General features: G+C 40.0%; 2 protein-coding genes across 5 annotated transcripts; one reads left to right on the top strand and one right to left on the bottom strand.

The window, feature by feature from the left end:
* Window positions 1-1163: 1163 nt before the first annotated feature.
* Window positions 1164-9534, bottom strand: RBM7 (RNA binding motif protein 7). 4 transcript variants are annotated; one of them, XM_053593728.1, is made up of 5 exons: window positions 9301-9534; window positions 8208-8370; window positions 7444-7531; window positions 5163-5253; window positions 1164-2661 (listed from the first exon to the last, which is right to left on the bottom strand). In XM_053593728.1, exons 1-5 carry the CDS (start codon window positions 9394-9396, stop codon window positions 2302-2304), a joined length of 798 nt encoding a protein of 265 aa, XP_053449703.1. In that variant the 5' UTR covers window positions 9397-9534; the 3' UTR covers window positions 1164-2301. The 4 variants fall into 4 exon arrangements, with proteins under 4 accessions (XP_053449703.1, XP_053449704.1, XP_053449706.1 ...); XM_053593729.1 differs by having other exon boundaries at window positions 5163-5250; window positions 9301-9496; XM_053593731.1 differs by lacking the exons at window positions 7444-7531; window positions 8208-8370 and having other exon boundaries at window positions 5163-5250; window positions 9301-9429.
* A 29-nt stretch (window positions 9535-9563) lies between these two features.
* C6H11orf71 (chromosome 6 C11orf71 homolog) lies at window positions 9564-11271 on the top strand. The gene has a single exon (XM_053593727.1). It carries the CDS (start codon window positions 9725-9727, stop codon window positions 10118-10120), a length of 396 nt encoding a protein of 131 aa, XP_053449702.1. The 5' UTR covers window positions 9564-9724; the 3' UTR covers window positions 10121-11271.
* The last annotated feature ends 6194 nt before the right edge of the window (window positions 11272-17465 follow it).

Genomic DNA, 17465 nt, shown 5'->3' with positions numbered 1-17465 from the left:
TTTTTTTTTTTTTTTTGTAGAGACAGTGTCTCACTTTATGGTCCTTGGTAGAGTGCCATGGCATCATACAGCTCACAGCAACCTCCAACTCCTGGGCTTAAGCGATTCTCTTGCCTCAGCCTCCCGAGTAGCTGGGACTACAGGCGCCCGCCACAACGCCCAGCTATTTTTTGGTTGCAGTTCAGCCGGGGCCGGGTTGGAACCCGCCACCCTCGGTATATGGGGCCGGCACCTTACCGACTGAGCCACAGGCGACGCCCTCCTCTTCTTTTCTGTTCTTTTAGCGCTCAGTACAGGTTGAGCACCCCCATCTGGAAATCCAAAATGATTCAAGAAAAGGAAATGGTCCCTAAAGCATTTTGGATTTCTGGACTTGGGATGCTTAACCAGTAAGTATAATGCAAATATTCCAAATCCAAAACACTTCTGGTCCCCAGTATTTTGGGTAAGGTATACTCAACCTGTACTTATGAATGAGGTGTCTCACCACCTTTATTCAGTTCTTTAAGGCTCTTGTTCTATTCCTTTACATGAAACATGTGCTTATTTAATTTGGTTACTTTCAAGTGGGTGAAGCTGAAGTGAAAAAAATCCAATGGGATATCACAAGGTTCCTCCCAGAGAAAGAAATACTGAATCAGGATAACCTGCAAACAAGTATCAAAGAACCTCCCCAACAGATAAGTTGTATCAAAGAACCTCCCCTACAGATAAAGTATTAAACTAGTTTAAATCTACAACCTACGAAGTTTTCAAAGATAACCGAAAATAAGACTCATTGGAAACAAGTCCTGCTACTAACCTGCTTAAGCAGATAACTTTTTTCTTAAATCTATGCCGAGTAGTTGAATAACTCCATTTACAGAAACAAAAATAACTGAATGCACATACTGACAGAAAATCTGAGCACACATGAACTCCTACAGACCAGGGATGGTGCCTAAATTAGTGTGACAGTGCTCCAAACAATAATATGGGTGTAAATGATTATGAACAATAATCTGATTCTGAAACATCAGGTTTGATGTATAAAAGATGTATTTTAGGATGCTCTAAGTTAAAGAACTAACATGCTTATCAAGCAACCTTGGAATGGGCATGTTGCAAAGTTTTTGTATACAATGTCTCCGTAGTGTTATTATGTTACAAAAATAAGACATACCTCTCTTTTATTTTTTTAATATATTATAAAGCAACATTGTACAAATGTTGTGGTATTAAAAAGGATCCATATTTTTCAAGGAATGAATTTTTATAAACTCTCAATGAAAAGGAAACTATTTTGATACATAAAAGTTTTGTTAAACAAGATTTTAAACTTTTTAAATCAGAAAATGTTAAGAATAATTTCTTTTAAAGGTTCAAACAAAAGCAAAATGTACAATCTCCATAAAATGTGTCCTTTACATGTGCTAGACACTTTGACAATGTTGAAATTTTTAAAGTCTAACAGAGGCAGCATGTAAAAGGCTTTGTGAATTTTTCTTTCAAAAAAGTATAACTTTTAGTAAAACATTTTACCATTTTATCTGACCATACACTGAAATTTTTGTACTTGAAAAGGGCATTTACACTAATACTGTATTTTAAATTTTAAAATATACAGGGAGACCTATTTAATTTCCCGAGTGACTTCAGTCATACAAACATGATTTAAAGAAATTCTAAAATTTTAGAATGAAACGGTTATGTGCAGACATCCACTTTTATGTTCAAATAGGATAAAACGCAAGAACATGTTACAGAATTTATACTTAAATTCTCTAAGAAGTTAAGCAATATGATCTATCCCCAAACTTTATGAATCAGCTTTCTCAAATAAAATGCTGGTAAAATGAATCACTGAAAAGTTGTGTTTTCTTATTAACAAAATGCCAATAGCCATTTCGGACTGTCAACATGGATTGTTTTCTATTACAATACATCAAAATCTGACTAACAAGAAATTTCTTGCAATACAAAAGATAACAAATAATTAAAATATTTGCTTTATCATACAACCAAGCTATATAATTCACTTTCTAAAGTGTCTAAAATGATTAGGAATTGTGGCACTTTCTTTTGCATAAAACCCTTTCCTCTTCATAAAACCCTGAGGTGAAAGGTTATTAATATTATAAAACTGGAACCACAATTCTTCTCATTTCTGTATTAAATTGTAACTAGGTTTTTAAAAATTTATAAAGAAATGTGTCAACTTCTAAAGCAGCTCTGTACAGTTTTCAACAAAATTATTTGCAAATCAACTGAGTTAAAGGGCCTAAAATGACCCTATTTAAAAAAGTGTCTTTTGAACACTTCTTAGTGTCGAGATGAGCGCCATTTTCCATCTCTACTACTGTCTCTTCTGTTCTCATAGTCATGGCTCCAGCTATCGTGATTTCTATCTTCATAGAAGAAATCATCTCTGTTTCCTCTATAATGATGGTCAGACCCATGATCACTGTAACGCTGTTCCCGGCTATAATGTCTATCTGCTACGTAGGGATGAGAATTCTGTCGGACTTTACGCTGTGATGATGGTGTATCTTGGCGCCACTGAGAGTTTGAAGACTGGTTAAAAGTATGATGTGATTGAACTGATGGTGAAAATCCTGATTGATCCAGAGGTGGAGAACCAAATTTTCCACCATAGGATATCTGTCTCAAAACACTATTCATCTGAAGGAAGAGAAAAAGAAGGAAATATCAATACTTCCAGATATCAAACAATATACATTTAATAAGTCAATTAACCAACTGGATAATGAAAGAAAATTAAAATCCCTCTTGCCTAGATGGATCCGGAGTTAAACACAACTGAAGTAGTATAAAAAAAGAGCTCGTTTTTCCTGATGGCTATCTACAAGTTATCTATACATAAATACTGCTCCTTGCCCTCAAGAATACAACTCAGAATGGAAAAAGTCATACAAAATGATTCTAATACTAATCACTAAGTAACAAACTATATATAAAGACCTCAGTATCATTAAGGGTTCATTAGGGTAGCATATGATCTGAATATTAAAACAGTACATGAAATATTTAAAGGAAAATATTTTAAAGTGGAGGTATACCAAAGAAAGGAAATTGCACAAGGTAACAGGAAAACAAAAAATGGCTTCAGGCCAGGCACGGTGGCTCACACCTATTAATCCTAGCACTCAGGGCGGCCAAGGCAGATGGATTGCTTGAGCTCAGGAGTTCCAGACCAGCCTGAGCAAAGAATGAGAGAGAGACCCTGGTCTCTACCAAAATTAGAAACAAATTAGGTTCTTTTTTTTTTTTTTTTTTGGCCGGGGCTAGCTTTGAACCCGCCACCTCCGGCATACGGGACCTACTTCTTGACCCACAGGCGCCGCCCCAACAAATTAGGTTTTGTTTGTTTGGGTATGGTGGCAAATGCCTGTAGTCTCAGCTACTTGGGCAGCTGAGGCAAAAGGATTGATAAAGCCCAAGAATTTGAAGTTGCTGTGAGCTATGATGATACTAGGGCACTCTACCCAAGATAACAGAGCGAACTGTCTTCAAAGAAAAAAAATGGATTCATAGAATACAAGGTAATTCTGGCTGAGACAGATATAGCTCTCAATAAGCAGTGGAAGTGAGGCTTAGGGGTTCATTGGAATTAGATAATGGGAATGCCTACCAAGTAGGCTAGAGAAGCCTGGCTTCATTTTACCATCAATTGAAAGTCAATGTGCAGAGGAGATAAGCAAAGCAGGGTTATAATATTAATTCTGAAATGCTGTGCAAGATGGAATTATGAGGGGAAAACAGAGACATGGTAACTGACTAGATCAGTGGTTCCCCAATTCTGCCTGGGGATAGATATTAGTCCACAATGATTTTTTAATTTTATTCTTTTTTCAATTGAGACAGAGTCTCACTTTGTCACCCTCAGAAGAGTGTCGTGGCATCACAGCTCACAGCAACCTCAACTCTTGGGCTCAAGTGATTCTCTTGCCTCAGCCTCCCTAGTAGTTGGGACTACAGGTGCCCACCACAACACCCAGCTTTTTTTTTTTTTTTTTTTTTTTTTTTAGCAGGCCTGGGCCAGGTTCAAACCCACCAGCCCTGGAACATGTGGCCAGCGCCCTAACCACTGAGCATCGGGCACCCAGCCCACAATGATTTCTTTTTTTATGGCCCACAGTAAAATGAGAAAAATGAGTAGTAATGTATGTGAAAGATGATATTCCTTTATACTGGTCTCAACTGTATTTCACTTTTACATTTTTATTTTGCAGACCTGACATACAAAAGCTTGAAGACCCCAAGCAAGTCTGTGCTTTCGGTAAAGAAAATAAAAAGAAAGTAATGAATGTACTTCTGCAAACAAAAAAATGAAGGACAGAGTAAATGAGTGAAGACAAAGAAGGAATAGTAAAAGATAAATAAGATTTTAAGCCTAGTCTCATAATGATGTTAATTACCAAAAAAAATGGAAGTTCAAGAATGAAATGGTCTAGAAAACCCCAGGACATTAAAACCTCAAAAAGAGTTTATAGCAAGAAGTCAGGACAGGTTACAAGAGCAAAACACGAATCTCCACTATTTGTATACACACAAACACACCACAGTGGGTGAAAAGAGAAATACAAATGTAAATGCAATTCTATTACTATTTATCTTCAGTATTTTAAGTATATATTTCAGCCCAATGAAAATTAAAATGAGTGCTCAATCTACAAAGATCAAGCTTGTCTAACAAAAATTTGAGAAAAAGTTAATATAAGAATGAAATTTAAGGCTGAGTGTAGTAACTCACACCTGTAATTGCAGCACTTTGGGAGGCCAGGAGTTTAAGACCAGCCTAAGCAAGAACAAGACCTTGTTTCTATAAAAAATAGAAAAATTAGCTAGGCATGATGACATGAACCTGAAGTCCCATCTACTCTGGAGGCTAAGCTGGGGGAGTGCTTGAGTTCAGGGGTCTGAGGTTGCGGCAAGCTTTCATGATGCCACTGCACTCCAGCCTGGGCAACAGAGTGAGACCCTATATCAAAAGAAAAAAGAAAATTAAATTTAAAAAGTTGATTGGTGTCTTAAAACACTAAAGGGAAAAAGCTCCTACCTAGCAAACTTAATTGAAAACCAATCATTTGATAACACGAACATTTTAACTAAGTAAGATTTTATTTTTAGTAACTCAAGTTGAAAAAAATAAATCAGCCTACCACTGCTTGTCTCTGAAAATTTTCTGGAGAAGAGAAAGACCTCTGAATTATCTGTGATGATGGAGTCATGTCCACAGTCCTTTCATATCTGCTAAAAATAAGAAAACCACCATACAGTCAGTCATTCAATAAATATTTACTAAATACCAATCATTAGCAAGACACCACTTAAGGTGAGAATGGACAAGACAGATAAGGTGTCCGTCTCATGGAACTAGGGTGAGAATACAGACAACAGGATATTTTCACACAATTACAAAATTATAATAAATGATAAGTATGATTCAAGAACAAGTAAAGGGGAGAAGAGATAGGTTCTATTTTAGCTTGGCTAGTCAGGGACTATCTTTCTAAAAAAGGATGCAAGTGAAGGGAGAGCTAAATACCAACACTATCTGGAGGCAAAACCTTCTCAGCTGAGGGAAGGGGTAGGACAAGGAAGTGAACAACTGGAGCCTGTAGGCCAAACTCTGTTTTCCTAAACACAGTTTTATTGGAACACAGCCATATTCTTTTTTTTTTTTATCATCTAGAGCTACTTTAGTGCAGCAATGGCAGAGACAGAGACTGTACCGCCTGCAAAGTCTAAAATATTAACCATATGTCCCTTCATAGAAAAATCTGTCAATACCCAAACTAGTGCACAGACTTAGATTACAACTAAAATGAAAATAATTTGATAGATGAGATATGCAGGACACGGGAAACAAGAAATAAAGTATGAAATCTAGATTTCCGGCTTGAGCAATTGAGTAGACATTTACTGAGACAAAAAAGAGAAACAAATTTGGGGAGGTAAGCAAAGAACTCTGTGACATACACAGAACATTACTTTTAAGGATTTATACCTTACTCCCTACTTCCTAAAGAGGAAACCCACTCTACAAAAAACTCAGTTGAAAAATGTTTGAAATTCCTAGCACTCTGGGAGGCCAAGGCAGGTAGATTGCTTGAGCTCAGGAGTTTGAGACCAGCCTGAGCAACAGGGAGACCCTGAGACCCACGAACCCATCTCTACTACAACTAGAAAAAAATCAGCTGAGCTTGTGGCAGGCCCCTGTTGTCCCAGCTACTCAGGAGGCTGATGCAAGAGGATCAGCTGACCCTGAGAGTTTGAGGTTACTGTGAGATATGATGCCACAGCACTCTACTGGGAGCAACAGAGTGACATTCTATGTCTCAAAAAAGAAAAAAAAAAGGGTGGGGGCAGTGCCTGTTGCTCGGTGAGTAGGGTGCCAGCCCCATATACTGAGAGTGGTGAGTTCAAACCCGGCCCCAGCCAAACTGCAACAAAAAATAGTCCGGCGTTGTGGCAGGCACCTGTAGTCCCAGCTACTCAGGAGGCTGAGGCAAGAGAGTCACCTAAGCCCAGGAGTTGGAGGTTGCTGTAAGCTGTGTGACACCATGGCACTCTACCAAGGGCAATAAAGTGAGACTCTTGTCTCCACAAAAAAACTTAAAAAAAAAACCTGTTTGCATTATTTAAAAACATCTTTGGAATCAAATAACCAATGGTTTGTCTCATGGTATGGATCTTTTTATTTTGGGTTTTCTTAAATCAGGTTATGTATCTTTATGCAAAGGGGGAAAGTATAATTTAATTTATGTTACAAACGAGTATAAAAATGATAAGCTCTCTAGAGTAATTAAATAGGCTGTCACAAAAATATATGTCTTCATCTAGACTTTAAGCTCTACTAGGCATATCACAGGAGCTGGCCTCAATCACACTGCCTCGGTTTGAATACCAGCCCATTACTTACAAGCAGTTCATAATTAAGTTAACCTCTATTCCTCATTTCCTTCACATACAACGTAAAGATAATAATCCCTATCCTCATAAAACCATTGTGAGAAATAAATTAGATCATATACATAAAAGATTTGGTGGTGAAGAACCTGACACATGACATGTATTTGTTAAATCTTTCTTGAATGAAGCCCCTTATGACTGATAAAACAGAGTGTACTGCAAATAGTAACGGTAATGTTTTGAGAAATTGTTTCAATTGTGTAGATGTATGTGTATATGTAAGCATGGGTACACCACTTTATAAATGAATTTATAATTATATACTCATCTACCTTAAGAGGATTATATGCAATGTATCTATAGTACCCTTAAAATAGATCTATAACAATAATCCAACACAGCAGAAGAACATAAAGAAAAAAGTAAAAAAAAAAGAAACAAAGAAAAAAGTATTCATTCATGAGTTTTGAGATCATTATCCAAGAAAATTCCTGATAAATCATTTTAACATGTAAGAAATACTACTACCTGCTAGGAGATGTGGAAGTAGGACTTGAATTTCCAACATGATGCTGGGCATATGACAAACTGACATCCTGCGAGGCATGACTACTTCCTAAAATGAAATAATTTGAAATATTCTTCTTGATAGAAAACTCAATTTGAAATTTTATCTCCCATGTCCTAAATCTCTCTAAAAAGGTAAACACAGTCTAAAAGAGAAAAATCTCAAATTGCTGTAGACTGCTTTACAATTTCAGAGTGAAACTCTTAAGTGTATAATATCGCATATGCAAAACAAAGCATTCCAAACAAGGTACTACTACCCAATGTATAAATATCCAATCCGGTCATAATATTCTGATCCCCACACTAAATTCTAAGACTGGATACATGCAAACATTTGTCCTCACATGATCAAAAATCAAAATAATGTAAAAATAAATTTACATTATTTACGTAAGCAGCCAAGAGAAGTATTTTCAGAATTAATCCTTGCTTCTTCCAGAGGTCCCAAACCCAGCTCTTAGTGCAATAAACTTTATGCTCTTTTCACTAACCCAAAATGAAATTTCAAACTCAGTTTTACAATTATAATCTTCAAAATCCATGTGTCAATATTACCCATTTTCAGGGACATATAATATTCACTATTTAGAAAGCTTAACAAAGTATTTAACCAAAAAACAAATTCTGAACAATTCTAAACAAATTCTAAACAATAAATTTTAAAACAATAAACAAAGCAGCAAAGAACCTGCTCCCCTCAAACAACATCATTTAACAGTTACCTGATCTAAACTGAATTTTGATGGGCCTTCCAAAAAGCTTGATTCCATTAAGCAGATTCATCGCATAAGGAACAGATACTTCATGTTTGAAATTCACAAATGCAAATTGCTTTGGTTTACCATCTTTATCTTTTGGAATTTTCACTTTTATTACTGGCCCAGCCTACAAACAAGTGTTTAGAATTTAAATAAGGCAATTTTAGGAAAACACTCAAATTTTACAAACAAAGGAGACTACAAAGTCAAAAGACAAAAACGTAATCAGAAACTTTTTTTAAATGATGCACACGGATTTCCATTTTGGTTGGAGTAAAAATATTAGTCATGATTGAAAATTAGATTTAACTTATTAGCGGAAAGGAGCCCACAAGGAACTGGAATCACAATCACTTTCACAACTCACAGCACCACATGACTTCTCAACCAGGTGGCAAACACCCATCATTTTCCCACTCCACGGAAAAGAACGTTTCACAACAGCAAGACAATGACTTTCTCATATTAAAAATTCACTTTTGCATGACTAATAACACAATACCAGTTGTTAGGATATAGAACTGGGGGGAAAAAAGACACAGTACTTAGAATTTTTCACAAGTTTTAATACAGAAACATTAAAATGCTCCTTTTCTATGGCGTATTTGAGTCGCTTTTAAGTATTTTAACAATGCCACAGTATTACAAGCAACTCAAGGAGACAACAGATACCAACCAAAAATATTTAAATACATTTTCCCGTCAAATAAACAAAAGGCATTATCAAAAAAGGTAGACGAAGAGAAAGCACTGCTCCACTAAGATCCACACGCTTTCTATCTCTTAGGATCCTACCCTAAATCTTTACCCCGGCAATGCTTGATGGGCATCCCTCTACCACCCTTCAGCGTCGCCATCCGAACTCAGCTAATTAGCATTATTCTAATAAAACGAAACCCAGCGAGCCTCTCACTCCCCAAGCGCGCCCTTCACCCCGACACAGCCGACCCGCCAGGAGCCCAGACTGACTGCCAAGCTCGCTCCAAGAAAGCGGGACCGCAGTTGGGCCCGGCCTCCGGGAAACAGAAAAACCAAAAGGGCTGATCCAGCTGCTTACCTGGTGGAAAAGCTCGAAAAGGAGCTCCTCTGTCACTTTAGTTTCCAGGTTGCCCACAAAGAGAGTGCGGTCCGCTTCCGCCGCCGCCGCCCCCATCGCAGCGTCTTCCCCTCCCTAGCCTGGCCGAAGGGTCAAGGCCGACCTGCACACTGCGCAGTCTCGGAAACCCCAACGTCCCAACGCTCTTAGGCGTCACCGCCGTAAACGTCCTTCACGCTCTCGGCCGGCGTCGACGTGCGTAGACGGACTGCGCATGCTCGCGGCGAGAGCGTCGAAGGCGGCTTCTCGACCAGCCGCCACTTTAGTTATGGCTTCCGGAGTGGGTGGTGAGCGCGTCGGAGACGCGCAGGACTGATCTGTAGAGCCCCGAAGGACCTACTTTGACCGAGGGACGTAACACAAGTACTGCGGGCAGTGTTTGAAGATGGCCCAGAACGATGTGCCCCTGTCTGCCGGCGATCAAGGGAACAGGGTGGCCTACCGCTCTTCCCACGGCGACCAAAACCTCAGCCCGTCGGCCTCAGCGCTGGCCATGGTCTCTGGGGACAGTGTGCTGGTTGCCAGAACTGAGACGCTTCATCTAGGACCTCGGCAGGCGGTGCGACCCAGCGTTCGAATCGAGAGTCGTCGAGTGACCGGTGGCGGCTGTAGCCCGACCCGCCTTATAAAGGGGAGGGAACTCGATAGTCGGAACCGCAGCCGCCAAGCCCGATTCTCGCCTTACCCGGTCCCCGGGGTCAAGCTCGACCTCCTCCGAAGTGTGCTGCAGCAGCGTCTGGTCGCCCTGGGGGGAGTCATCGCAGCGCGCATCTCCGTCTGAAAGGACCGCTTTCTCTCCACCCCTCGATTAGCTTGTGAACAAGGCCTTTCTAAAACCCTTTCTCGGTGTAACTGCAGTCTCATTTTTAGTGGGATTTTTTGTTGTTGCCGATTCATACGTAGTTCTGTTGAATATATCTGAGCATAAAGGGGAATTGTACCGTTGATTAGTTCAGGCGGTTTTAGGCGCCCAGAATGAGTGGATCAGAAAAGAGATAGAAGGGATTTTCTTAAGTAGTCGCCAAGCCGAGTTGATGGGATCACCCTCCCTAGACGTTACCTGTCTTTTCATTCACCTTTTGTTAATATTATCTTTACAATAAGGGATCCAAATTTACCCTAATTTCCTCAAGTTTTTTTCGTTTTCTTATTGAGACAGAGTCTCACTTTGTGGCCCTGGGTAGAGTGCTGTGACATCACAGCTCACGGCAACCTCCAACTCTTGGCGATTCTCTTGCCTCAGCTTCCCAAGTAGCTGGGACTACAGGCGCCCGCCACAACCCCTGGCTTTTTTTTTTTTTTTTTTTGGAAATGGGATTTCACTGTGACTCAGGCTGGTCCCGAACCTCTGAGCTGAGGGCAGTGCATCTGCCTTGGCCTCCCAGAGTGCTGGGATTACAGGTGTGAGCCACCACGCCCGGCCTAAAAACCCCTGCCCAGCCTACTCTTAACTTGATGCTTGTAATTCCAGCTTCATTAACTGTCTCCCTCTATATCTCAGACTCTCACTTTACAATCTGTTGGTGAAAAAGAAGTGCTCCTTTTTATTACACTGGCTTATTCTTCCATCTTTTGCCCAGCAGTACATCTACAACATCCCCCTTCACCTTTTTTCAAGAATATCAACAAATTGCAATCTCCACCACACTAAAAAAAAAAAAAAAACACCTGAAAACTTAGTTCTTTCAAATTATTAAACTCTTTACATTCTTTTCTAAAGACTTGAAATAAATTTTTACCTTATATTTGTAATTTTCCTATTTCCACTCAATCCCAGCTTCTATCTGGATTTGCTGTATCCAAATATGTTGGTTGAAACAAGAGACAGTAACCTTCAGAAAGCTGTTTGTCTACTCCTTGTAGCATCTTCCTTGAAATTTCTTATTCAACTATTAAACAACATTTGGGGATCTTCTTAACCTGGTGGGAAAACTCCACACAATCCTATGAAGGAGTGTATTCAGATGGAGAGGCTGTTAATTATTTACAGTAATAAAAATAAGTACTGGTTGCAGTAGCTTTCTATAATACTGCCCTAACCTGATTCTCCTATATAGCTGATCACTCCTTATTTACTGATAATTTTGTTCTCTTAACTGTATATTCCCTGAGGTTTTAAGGGGTGGTGTGGAGGGAAAGTTAGTGTTTTTTGTTTTGTTTTTGTTTTTTGAAACAAGAGTCTCACTATGCCCTCCTTGATAGAGTGCCGAGGCTTCACAGCTCACAGCAATCTCAAACTCTGGGGCTTAAGCAATTCTCTTGCCTTAGCCTCCCTAGTAGCTGGGACTACAGGTGCCCATCACAAAGCCTGGCTATTTTTTTGTTGTAGTTGTTGTTTTAGCTGGCCCAGACTGGGTTTGAACCTGCCAGCCTCAGTGTATGGTGGCCAGCCCCCTACCCACTGAGCTACGTGCACTGCCAATTAGTGGGTTTTGTTAAGCGACACTTCTTATGGTAAGCAGTTAAACTAGCTTTTTTCCCAGGGGACTTTTGTGTGCTTAGACTTTCTTAAAATGTTTGTTCAGAGAAAGCAAAGTTACCAGACACCACACAGTATAGATTTGTTAGAGCCACATCTACTACCTTCATTAAGCTTTTAGAATAAGGTAGTAAACATGATAAATAAGGTCTCCATTCCTCTGAAGCCTTATATGTCTTAATTCTCACAGGAACCTATAAGAGAGGTATTACACTTTGATTTTGTTGCTGAGAAACTTAGCCTGAAAGAGACAAAGTAAATTTAACAAAAGTCATACAGCTAGTAAATGATAGAGCTTTGTAGCCTTTCAAAAGAGGTTCCTCATCTGAACACAAAAATGGCTTAAGTGACTATTCGCTCAGTTTTCACAAGAATAACCTTATAGCCACTACTATTTTAAATATCTAAAAAGTTCATAATATGCAATGACTGCCTTACCCTGGGCATTATAAAAGCTCCTGGTTGAGAAAGGAATCCCAAGCTATATCCTATCACTAGAGGAAGAAGAATAAAATTAGGGCTAAAGATGAGGATTTTTAAAAAATTTAGAGATGCCTAATAATGGAAAATAACCACTTCAAAAGGTAATAAATTGCTTTCAGAAAACTCAGATAAAGACTGAATCCTTAGCCGGGCGTTGTGGCAGGTGCCTGTAGTCCTAGCTACTCTGAAGGCTGAGGCAAGAGAATCGCTTAAGCCCAGGAGTTGGAGGTTGCTGTGAGCTGTGTGATGCCACGGCACTCTACCGAGGGCCATAAAGTGAGACTCTGTCTCTACAAAAAAAAAAAAAAAAAGACTGAATCCTGCGAAAGATTTTGTCAGTGTGAAATAGGACTAGATGACTTCTTTGGTTCTTTACCATTTAATCTATAATTCTGTACTTTAAAAAATAAACTTGGGGCGGCGCCTGTGGCTCAAGCGGCTAAGGCGCCAGCCACATACACCTGAGCTGGCGGGTTCGAATCCAGCTCGGGCCGCCAAACAACAATGACGGCTGCAACCAAAAAACAAATAGCTGGGCGTTGTGGCTGGTGCCTGTAGTCCCAGCTACTTCGGAGGCGGAGGCAGGAGAATCACTTGAGCCCAGGAGTTTGAGGTTGCTGTGAGCTGTGATGCAACAGCACTCTATCCAGGGCAACAGCTTAAGGCTCTGTCTCAAAAAAATATATAAATAAATAAATAAAATTGGTTAAAATTGGAAATGAGGAGTTGGGGAATGAGAAAAACTAAGTATTATACGTATGGTGACTATATACACAAACCAGGGCACTTGACAGTTCAAGAGGATGCTAAGGTGACAGGTATAAATTGGGGCTGTCTTGGGCAGACCAGCCAGTTTTTATAATCCTTACCTATTAGACAATTCAGCATTAAATGCTCTTTGGAGCATATTCCTTACCTTATGAGGGAAGAAAGGATTAGATTTGTAAATGAATAAAAGTCTGACATATGAGTACACAAAATAAGGCCAGGAGCGGTGGCTCACACCTGCAACCCTAGCACTCTTGAGATTAAAGAAAAATGAGAAAAAATAAAAAAGAAAGAGAAAAATCTATATATATACACAAAACTTTGGTCAGTATAGTCCTCTTTGGTGCTGAGGTCACTCTGCGCCTTCCCAGCACTTTTTCTGAGCAGCGTGATCCAGTATGTCATAGCTGACCTCTCAGTTATCATTGGTTGTCCTCATGGTCCAAAAGGGAACATTCCTCTGTCACTCCGTCCCCTTCCTGTCATCTACAGCTGTATTGCCTCTGTTGACTCATTCATCTTAAACCCATCAAAACAAAGATTGCTCATGTTGATACCATAATGGATTAGGTTATGGTCTCTGCTCACTAAACTTGTTGAGCAACAATAGGCCTTTTATTTTTTTGACCAGAGAAAGTGACTTTCTCTAGTTTAACATGATTATTTACCTAAATAAAGTTTGTATATATATGTACATGTGTGTATGTATGTATGTGCCTTGTTTAAAATATGCAGATTGTGTTGGAGTTTTTTGGTTGTTGTTTAATATAAGGACATTATTTGTTTTATTTTTTATTTTATTTATTTATTTATTTTGAGACAGAGCCTCAAGCTGTTGCCCTGGGTAGAGTGCCTTGGCATCACAGCTCACAGCAACCTCCAATTCCTGGGCTCAAGCGATTCTCCTGCATCCACCTCCCACGTAGCTGGGATTATAGGCATCCGCCACAACGCCTGGCTATTTTTTTTGGTTGCAGCTGTCATTGTTGTTTGGCGGCCCCGGCTAGATTCGAACCCAGGCTAGATTCGAACCTGTCAACTCAGGTGTATGTGGCTGGCGCCTTAGCCGCTTGAGCCACAGGCACTAAGCCATTTTTTGTTTTAATATTTTTTAATATTATGTATTATAATTAATACCTAATATGTTTTAGCACATAAAACATTTTTTGTTTGAATACTTATTTTGGTTTTGTTTGTTTGTTTGCTTTTTGTTTTTGAGATAGAGTCTTAAGCTGTCACCCTGGGTAGAGTGCTGTGATGTCCCACCTCACAGCAACGTCAAACTCTTGGGCCCAAGCAATTCTCTTGCCTCAGCCTCCCAAGTAGCTGGAACTAGAGGTGCCCACCACAACACCCGGCTATTTTTCTGTCGCAGTTGTCTTTGTTGCTTAGCTGGCCCAGCCTAGGTGTATGTGGCTGGTGCCGTAATACTTGTTTTAAAATATATCTGTAAGACTAACTTATGTGTTTAAGTGTGTATATAACATTGTTAGGGGTCATCATTCTTATCACTGTGCAAAGTATACCTGCATAAAATCACATATATGAAGTCTCAAGATGATGTTACTAAAAACCCTTGATATGTGGGTACTAAAAATATACCCCATCTTATATCAAGTTCCATTTCATAAGGATAGTGCCTCTCATAGACTCTCCAAAGAGATATTAAAAGGCTATTGTGGAGAAACGGTGGTAAGATATTCATGCAATGAAATACTACTCAGCAATGAAAAGGAATCATCTACTGATATATATACAACATAGATGAGTCTCAAAAACATGTTGAATGAAAGAAGCCAGACACAAAAGAGCGTGTTTTTTATTATGTCACAAAATATTATATGATTCCATTTAGATGAAACTTCAGAAAAGACAAATCTAATTTATATTGACAAAACTTGATCAGGGCCGGCTTGGGAGTGGGGATTCATTGGGTAGTAGGGGCACAAACAAATTTTTTGGAGAGTGATACAAATGTTCTGTATATGGTTGCAATGATCATTACATGGGTATATACAACAGTTAAAACTTAACAAATCATACACTTAAAATGGATGAATTAAGTATAAATTACATTTCAATCAGTTGTGAAACTAACAGAAACCAAAGATTTTATTTTTTTATTTTTTTTGTAGAGACAGAGTCTCACTTTATGGCCCTTGGTAGAGTGCCGTGGCCTCACACAGCTCCCAGCAACCTCCAACTCCTGGGCTTAAGCGATTCTCTTGCCTCAGCCTTCCGAATAGCTGGGACTACAGGCGCCCGCCACAACGCCCGGCTAAACCGAAGATTTTATTAATGAAAGGGATAGTGTAGATATTTCTAAGAAGAATATCATAAGCAAGTATTTGCCCAATTTTCTTCTTCTTTTTTTTTTTTTTTTTTGTAGAGACAGAGTCTCACTGTACCACCCTTGGGTAGAGTGCCATGACTTCACACGGCTCACAGCAACCTCTAACTCTTGGGCTTACGCGATTCTCTTGCCTCAGCCTCCCAAGCAGCTGGGACTACAGGCGCCCGCCACAACACCCGGCTATTTTTTTGTTGCAGTTTGGCCGGGGCTGGGTTTGAACCCGCCACCCTCGGTATATGGGGCCAGCGCCCTACTCACTGAGCCACAGGCACCACCCCAATTTTCTTCTCTTAAAGGAGGAGTGTGGCCCAGTGTGGGATCATCAGCATCTAATCTGCAGAAATGGATGCATAGCCAGATAAAACTGCCATGTAAGATCCATCAGCTTTTCTTGCTCTGGCTCCAAACTAACCTTGTAAATAAATATACAGTATGTCTCAAGAGAAAGCACAAACTCAGCTCCCCTAAGCATTCCCAGTCCCATGATGGCTTAGCCTGTTTTCTGCTTCAATAACAGAATACCACAGACTGGGTGATTTATAACGAGATGTTTATTTGGCTCACAGTTCTGGAGGCTGGGAAGTCCAAGAATGTGGTGCTGCATCTGGTGAGAGTCTTCATACTACATGCTGTCACATCACATGACAGAAGGCAGAAGGGCAAGTGCAAAATGATACAGAGAGAAAAGGGGGGCTAAACTTTCCCAATAAGTAACCACTTCTGTGATAAGGGCATTAATTTATTATCATGAGGGCGCGCCCTCATGATAGCAATTAAATTTCAACGTACGGAAAAAGAAATTCTACACATGTTTTGGAGGTAACATTAAAACCAAAGCACGTGGCCAGGCTTGATGGCTCATGCCTGTAATCCCAGCACTGTGGGAGGTCAAGACAGGTGGATCAATTGAGATCAGGAGTTTGAGACCAGCCTGAGCAAGAGTGAGACCCTGTCTCTACTAAAATAGAAAAATTAGCCAGGTGTTACGGCAGGTGCCTGTAGTCCCATCTACTTGGGAGGCTGAGGTAGGAGGATCACTTGAGCCCAAGAATTTGAGGTTGTTGTAAGCTAGATGACACTACAACATAGTATCACTCTACCTAGGGTGACAGAGTGAGACTCTGCCTCAAAAACAACAACAAAGGCTTGGTGCCTGTAGCACAAACGGCTAGAGTGCCAGCCATACACACCAGAGCTGGTGGGTTCAAATCCAGCCCGGGCCACCAAACAGCAATGACAACTACAACCAAAAAATAACCAGGCATTGTGGCAAGTGCCTGTAGTCCCAGCTACTTGGGAGGCTGAGGCAAAAGAACTGCTTAAGCCCAAGAGTTGGAGTTTGCTGTGAGCTGTGACGCCTCGGCAGTCTACCCAGGGCGATGGCTGTCTCAAACAAACAAATAAACCAGCAACAACAACAATAACAAAAAAAAAGCCCACCATAGCACATGATTATTAGTTTCTGCTTTGTGTACCAGCTTCTTATGTGTTTGGTTAGCATGAAACAGCTCCAGAGAATCTGACCGTATTTGGAGGCCCTTTCAAAGAGTTCCTTCATGGCTGGAGCCTGAGAATCAGACCCTAGAACATAGCATCCATAGTAATATACTTCTTTTGTGTGTGTGTGTGCTCTGAAGACATTTATTATTATGTATTTGTCCAAGGGTCAACTTTGCTAGCAACATTTAGCCTGGGACAGGAACTAGAAGGAAGAGATTTCAAAGAAAATGAGAAAAGAATTTGTTTCTTGAGTCATTTCCCAAGGTTATTTCAAAACTTAGAATGAATTTTCTCTTAGGATTTTATTTATTTATTTTTCTTTCTTTTTCTTTTTTTTTTTTTTTTGTAAAGACAGAGTCTCATTTTTTCGCCCTTGGTAGAGTGCCATGGTGTCACAGCTCACAGCAACCTCCAACTCCTGGGCTTAGGCGGTTCTCTTGCCTCAGCCTCCCCAGTAGCTGGGACCACAGGTTGCAATTTGGCCAGGGCTGGGTTTGAACCCACCACCCTCTGTATATGGGACCGGCGCCCTACCCACTGAGC

The sequence above is a fragment of the Nycticebus coucang genome, chromosome 6, assembly GCF_027406575.1.
Source record: "Nycticebus coucang isolate mNycCou1 chromosome 6, mNycCou1.pri, whole genome shotgun sequence".
NCBI classification, from domain to species: domain Eukaryota; kingdom Metazoa; phylum Chordata; class Mammalia; order Primates; family Lorisidae; genus Nycticebus; species Nycticebus coucang.
The sequence above is the reverse complement of the archived record's forward strand: the minus strand, read 5'-3'. Positions and strand labels throughout refer to the sequence as shown.

What these genes read in the sequence shown, in the direction of transcription:
- C6H11orf71 (XM_053593727.1), top strand. Translation starts at nt 9,725, where the DNA reads ATGGCCCAGAACGATGTGCCCCTGTCTGCCGGCGATCAAGGGAACAGG.
- RBM7 (XM_053593728.1), bottom strand. Translation starts at nt 9,396, where the DNA reads ATGGGGGCGGCGGCGGCGGAAGCGGACCGCACTCTCTTTGTGGGCAAC. An exon ending in TTTTCGAGCTTTTCCACCAG is followed by an intron (nt 8,371 to 9,300) that starts GTAAGCAGCTGG and finishes ACTTGTTTGTAG; the next exon opens with GCTGGGCCAGTAATAAAAGT. An exon ending in ACTTCCACATCTCCTAGCAG is followed by an intron (nt 5,254 to 7,443) that starts GTAGTAGTATTT and finishes TCTTATTTTTAG; the next exon opens with CAGATATGAAAGGACTGTGG.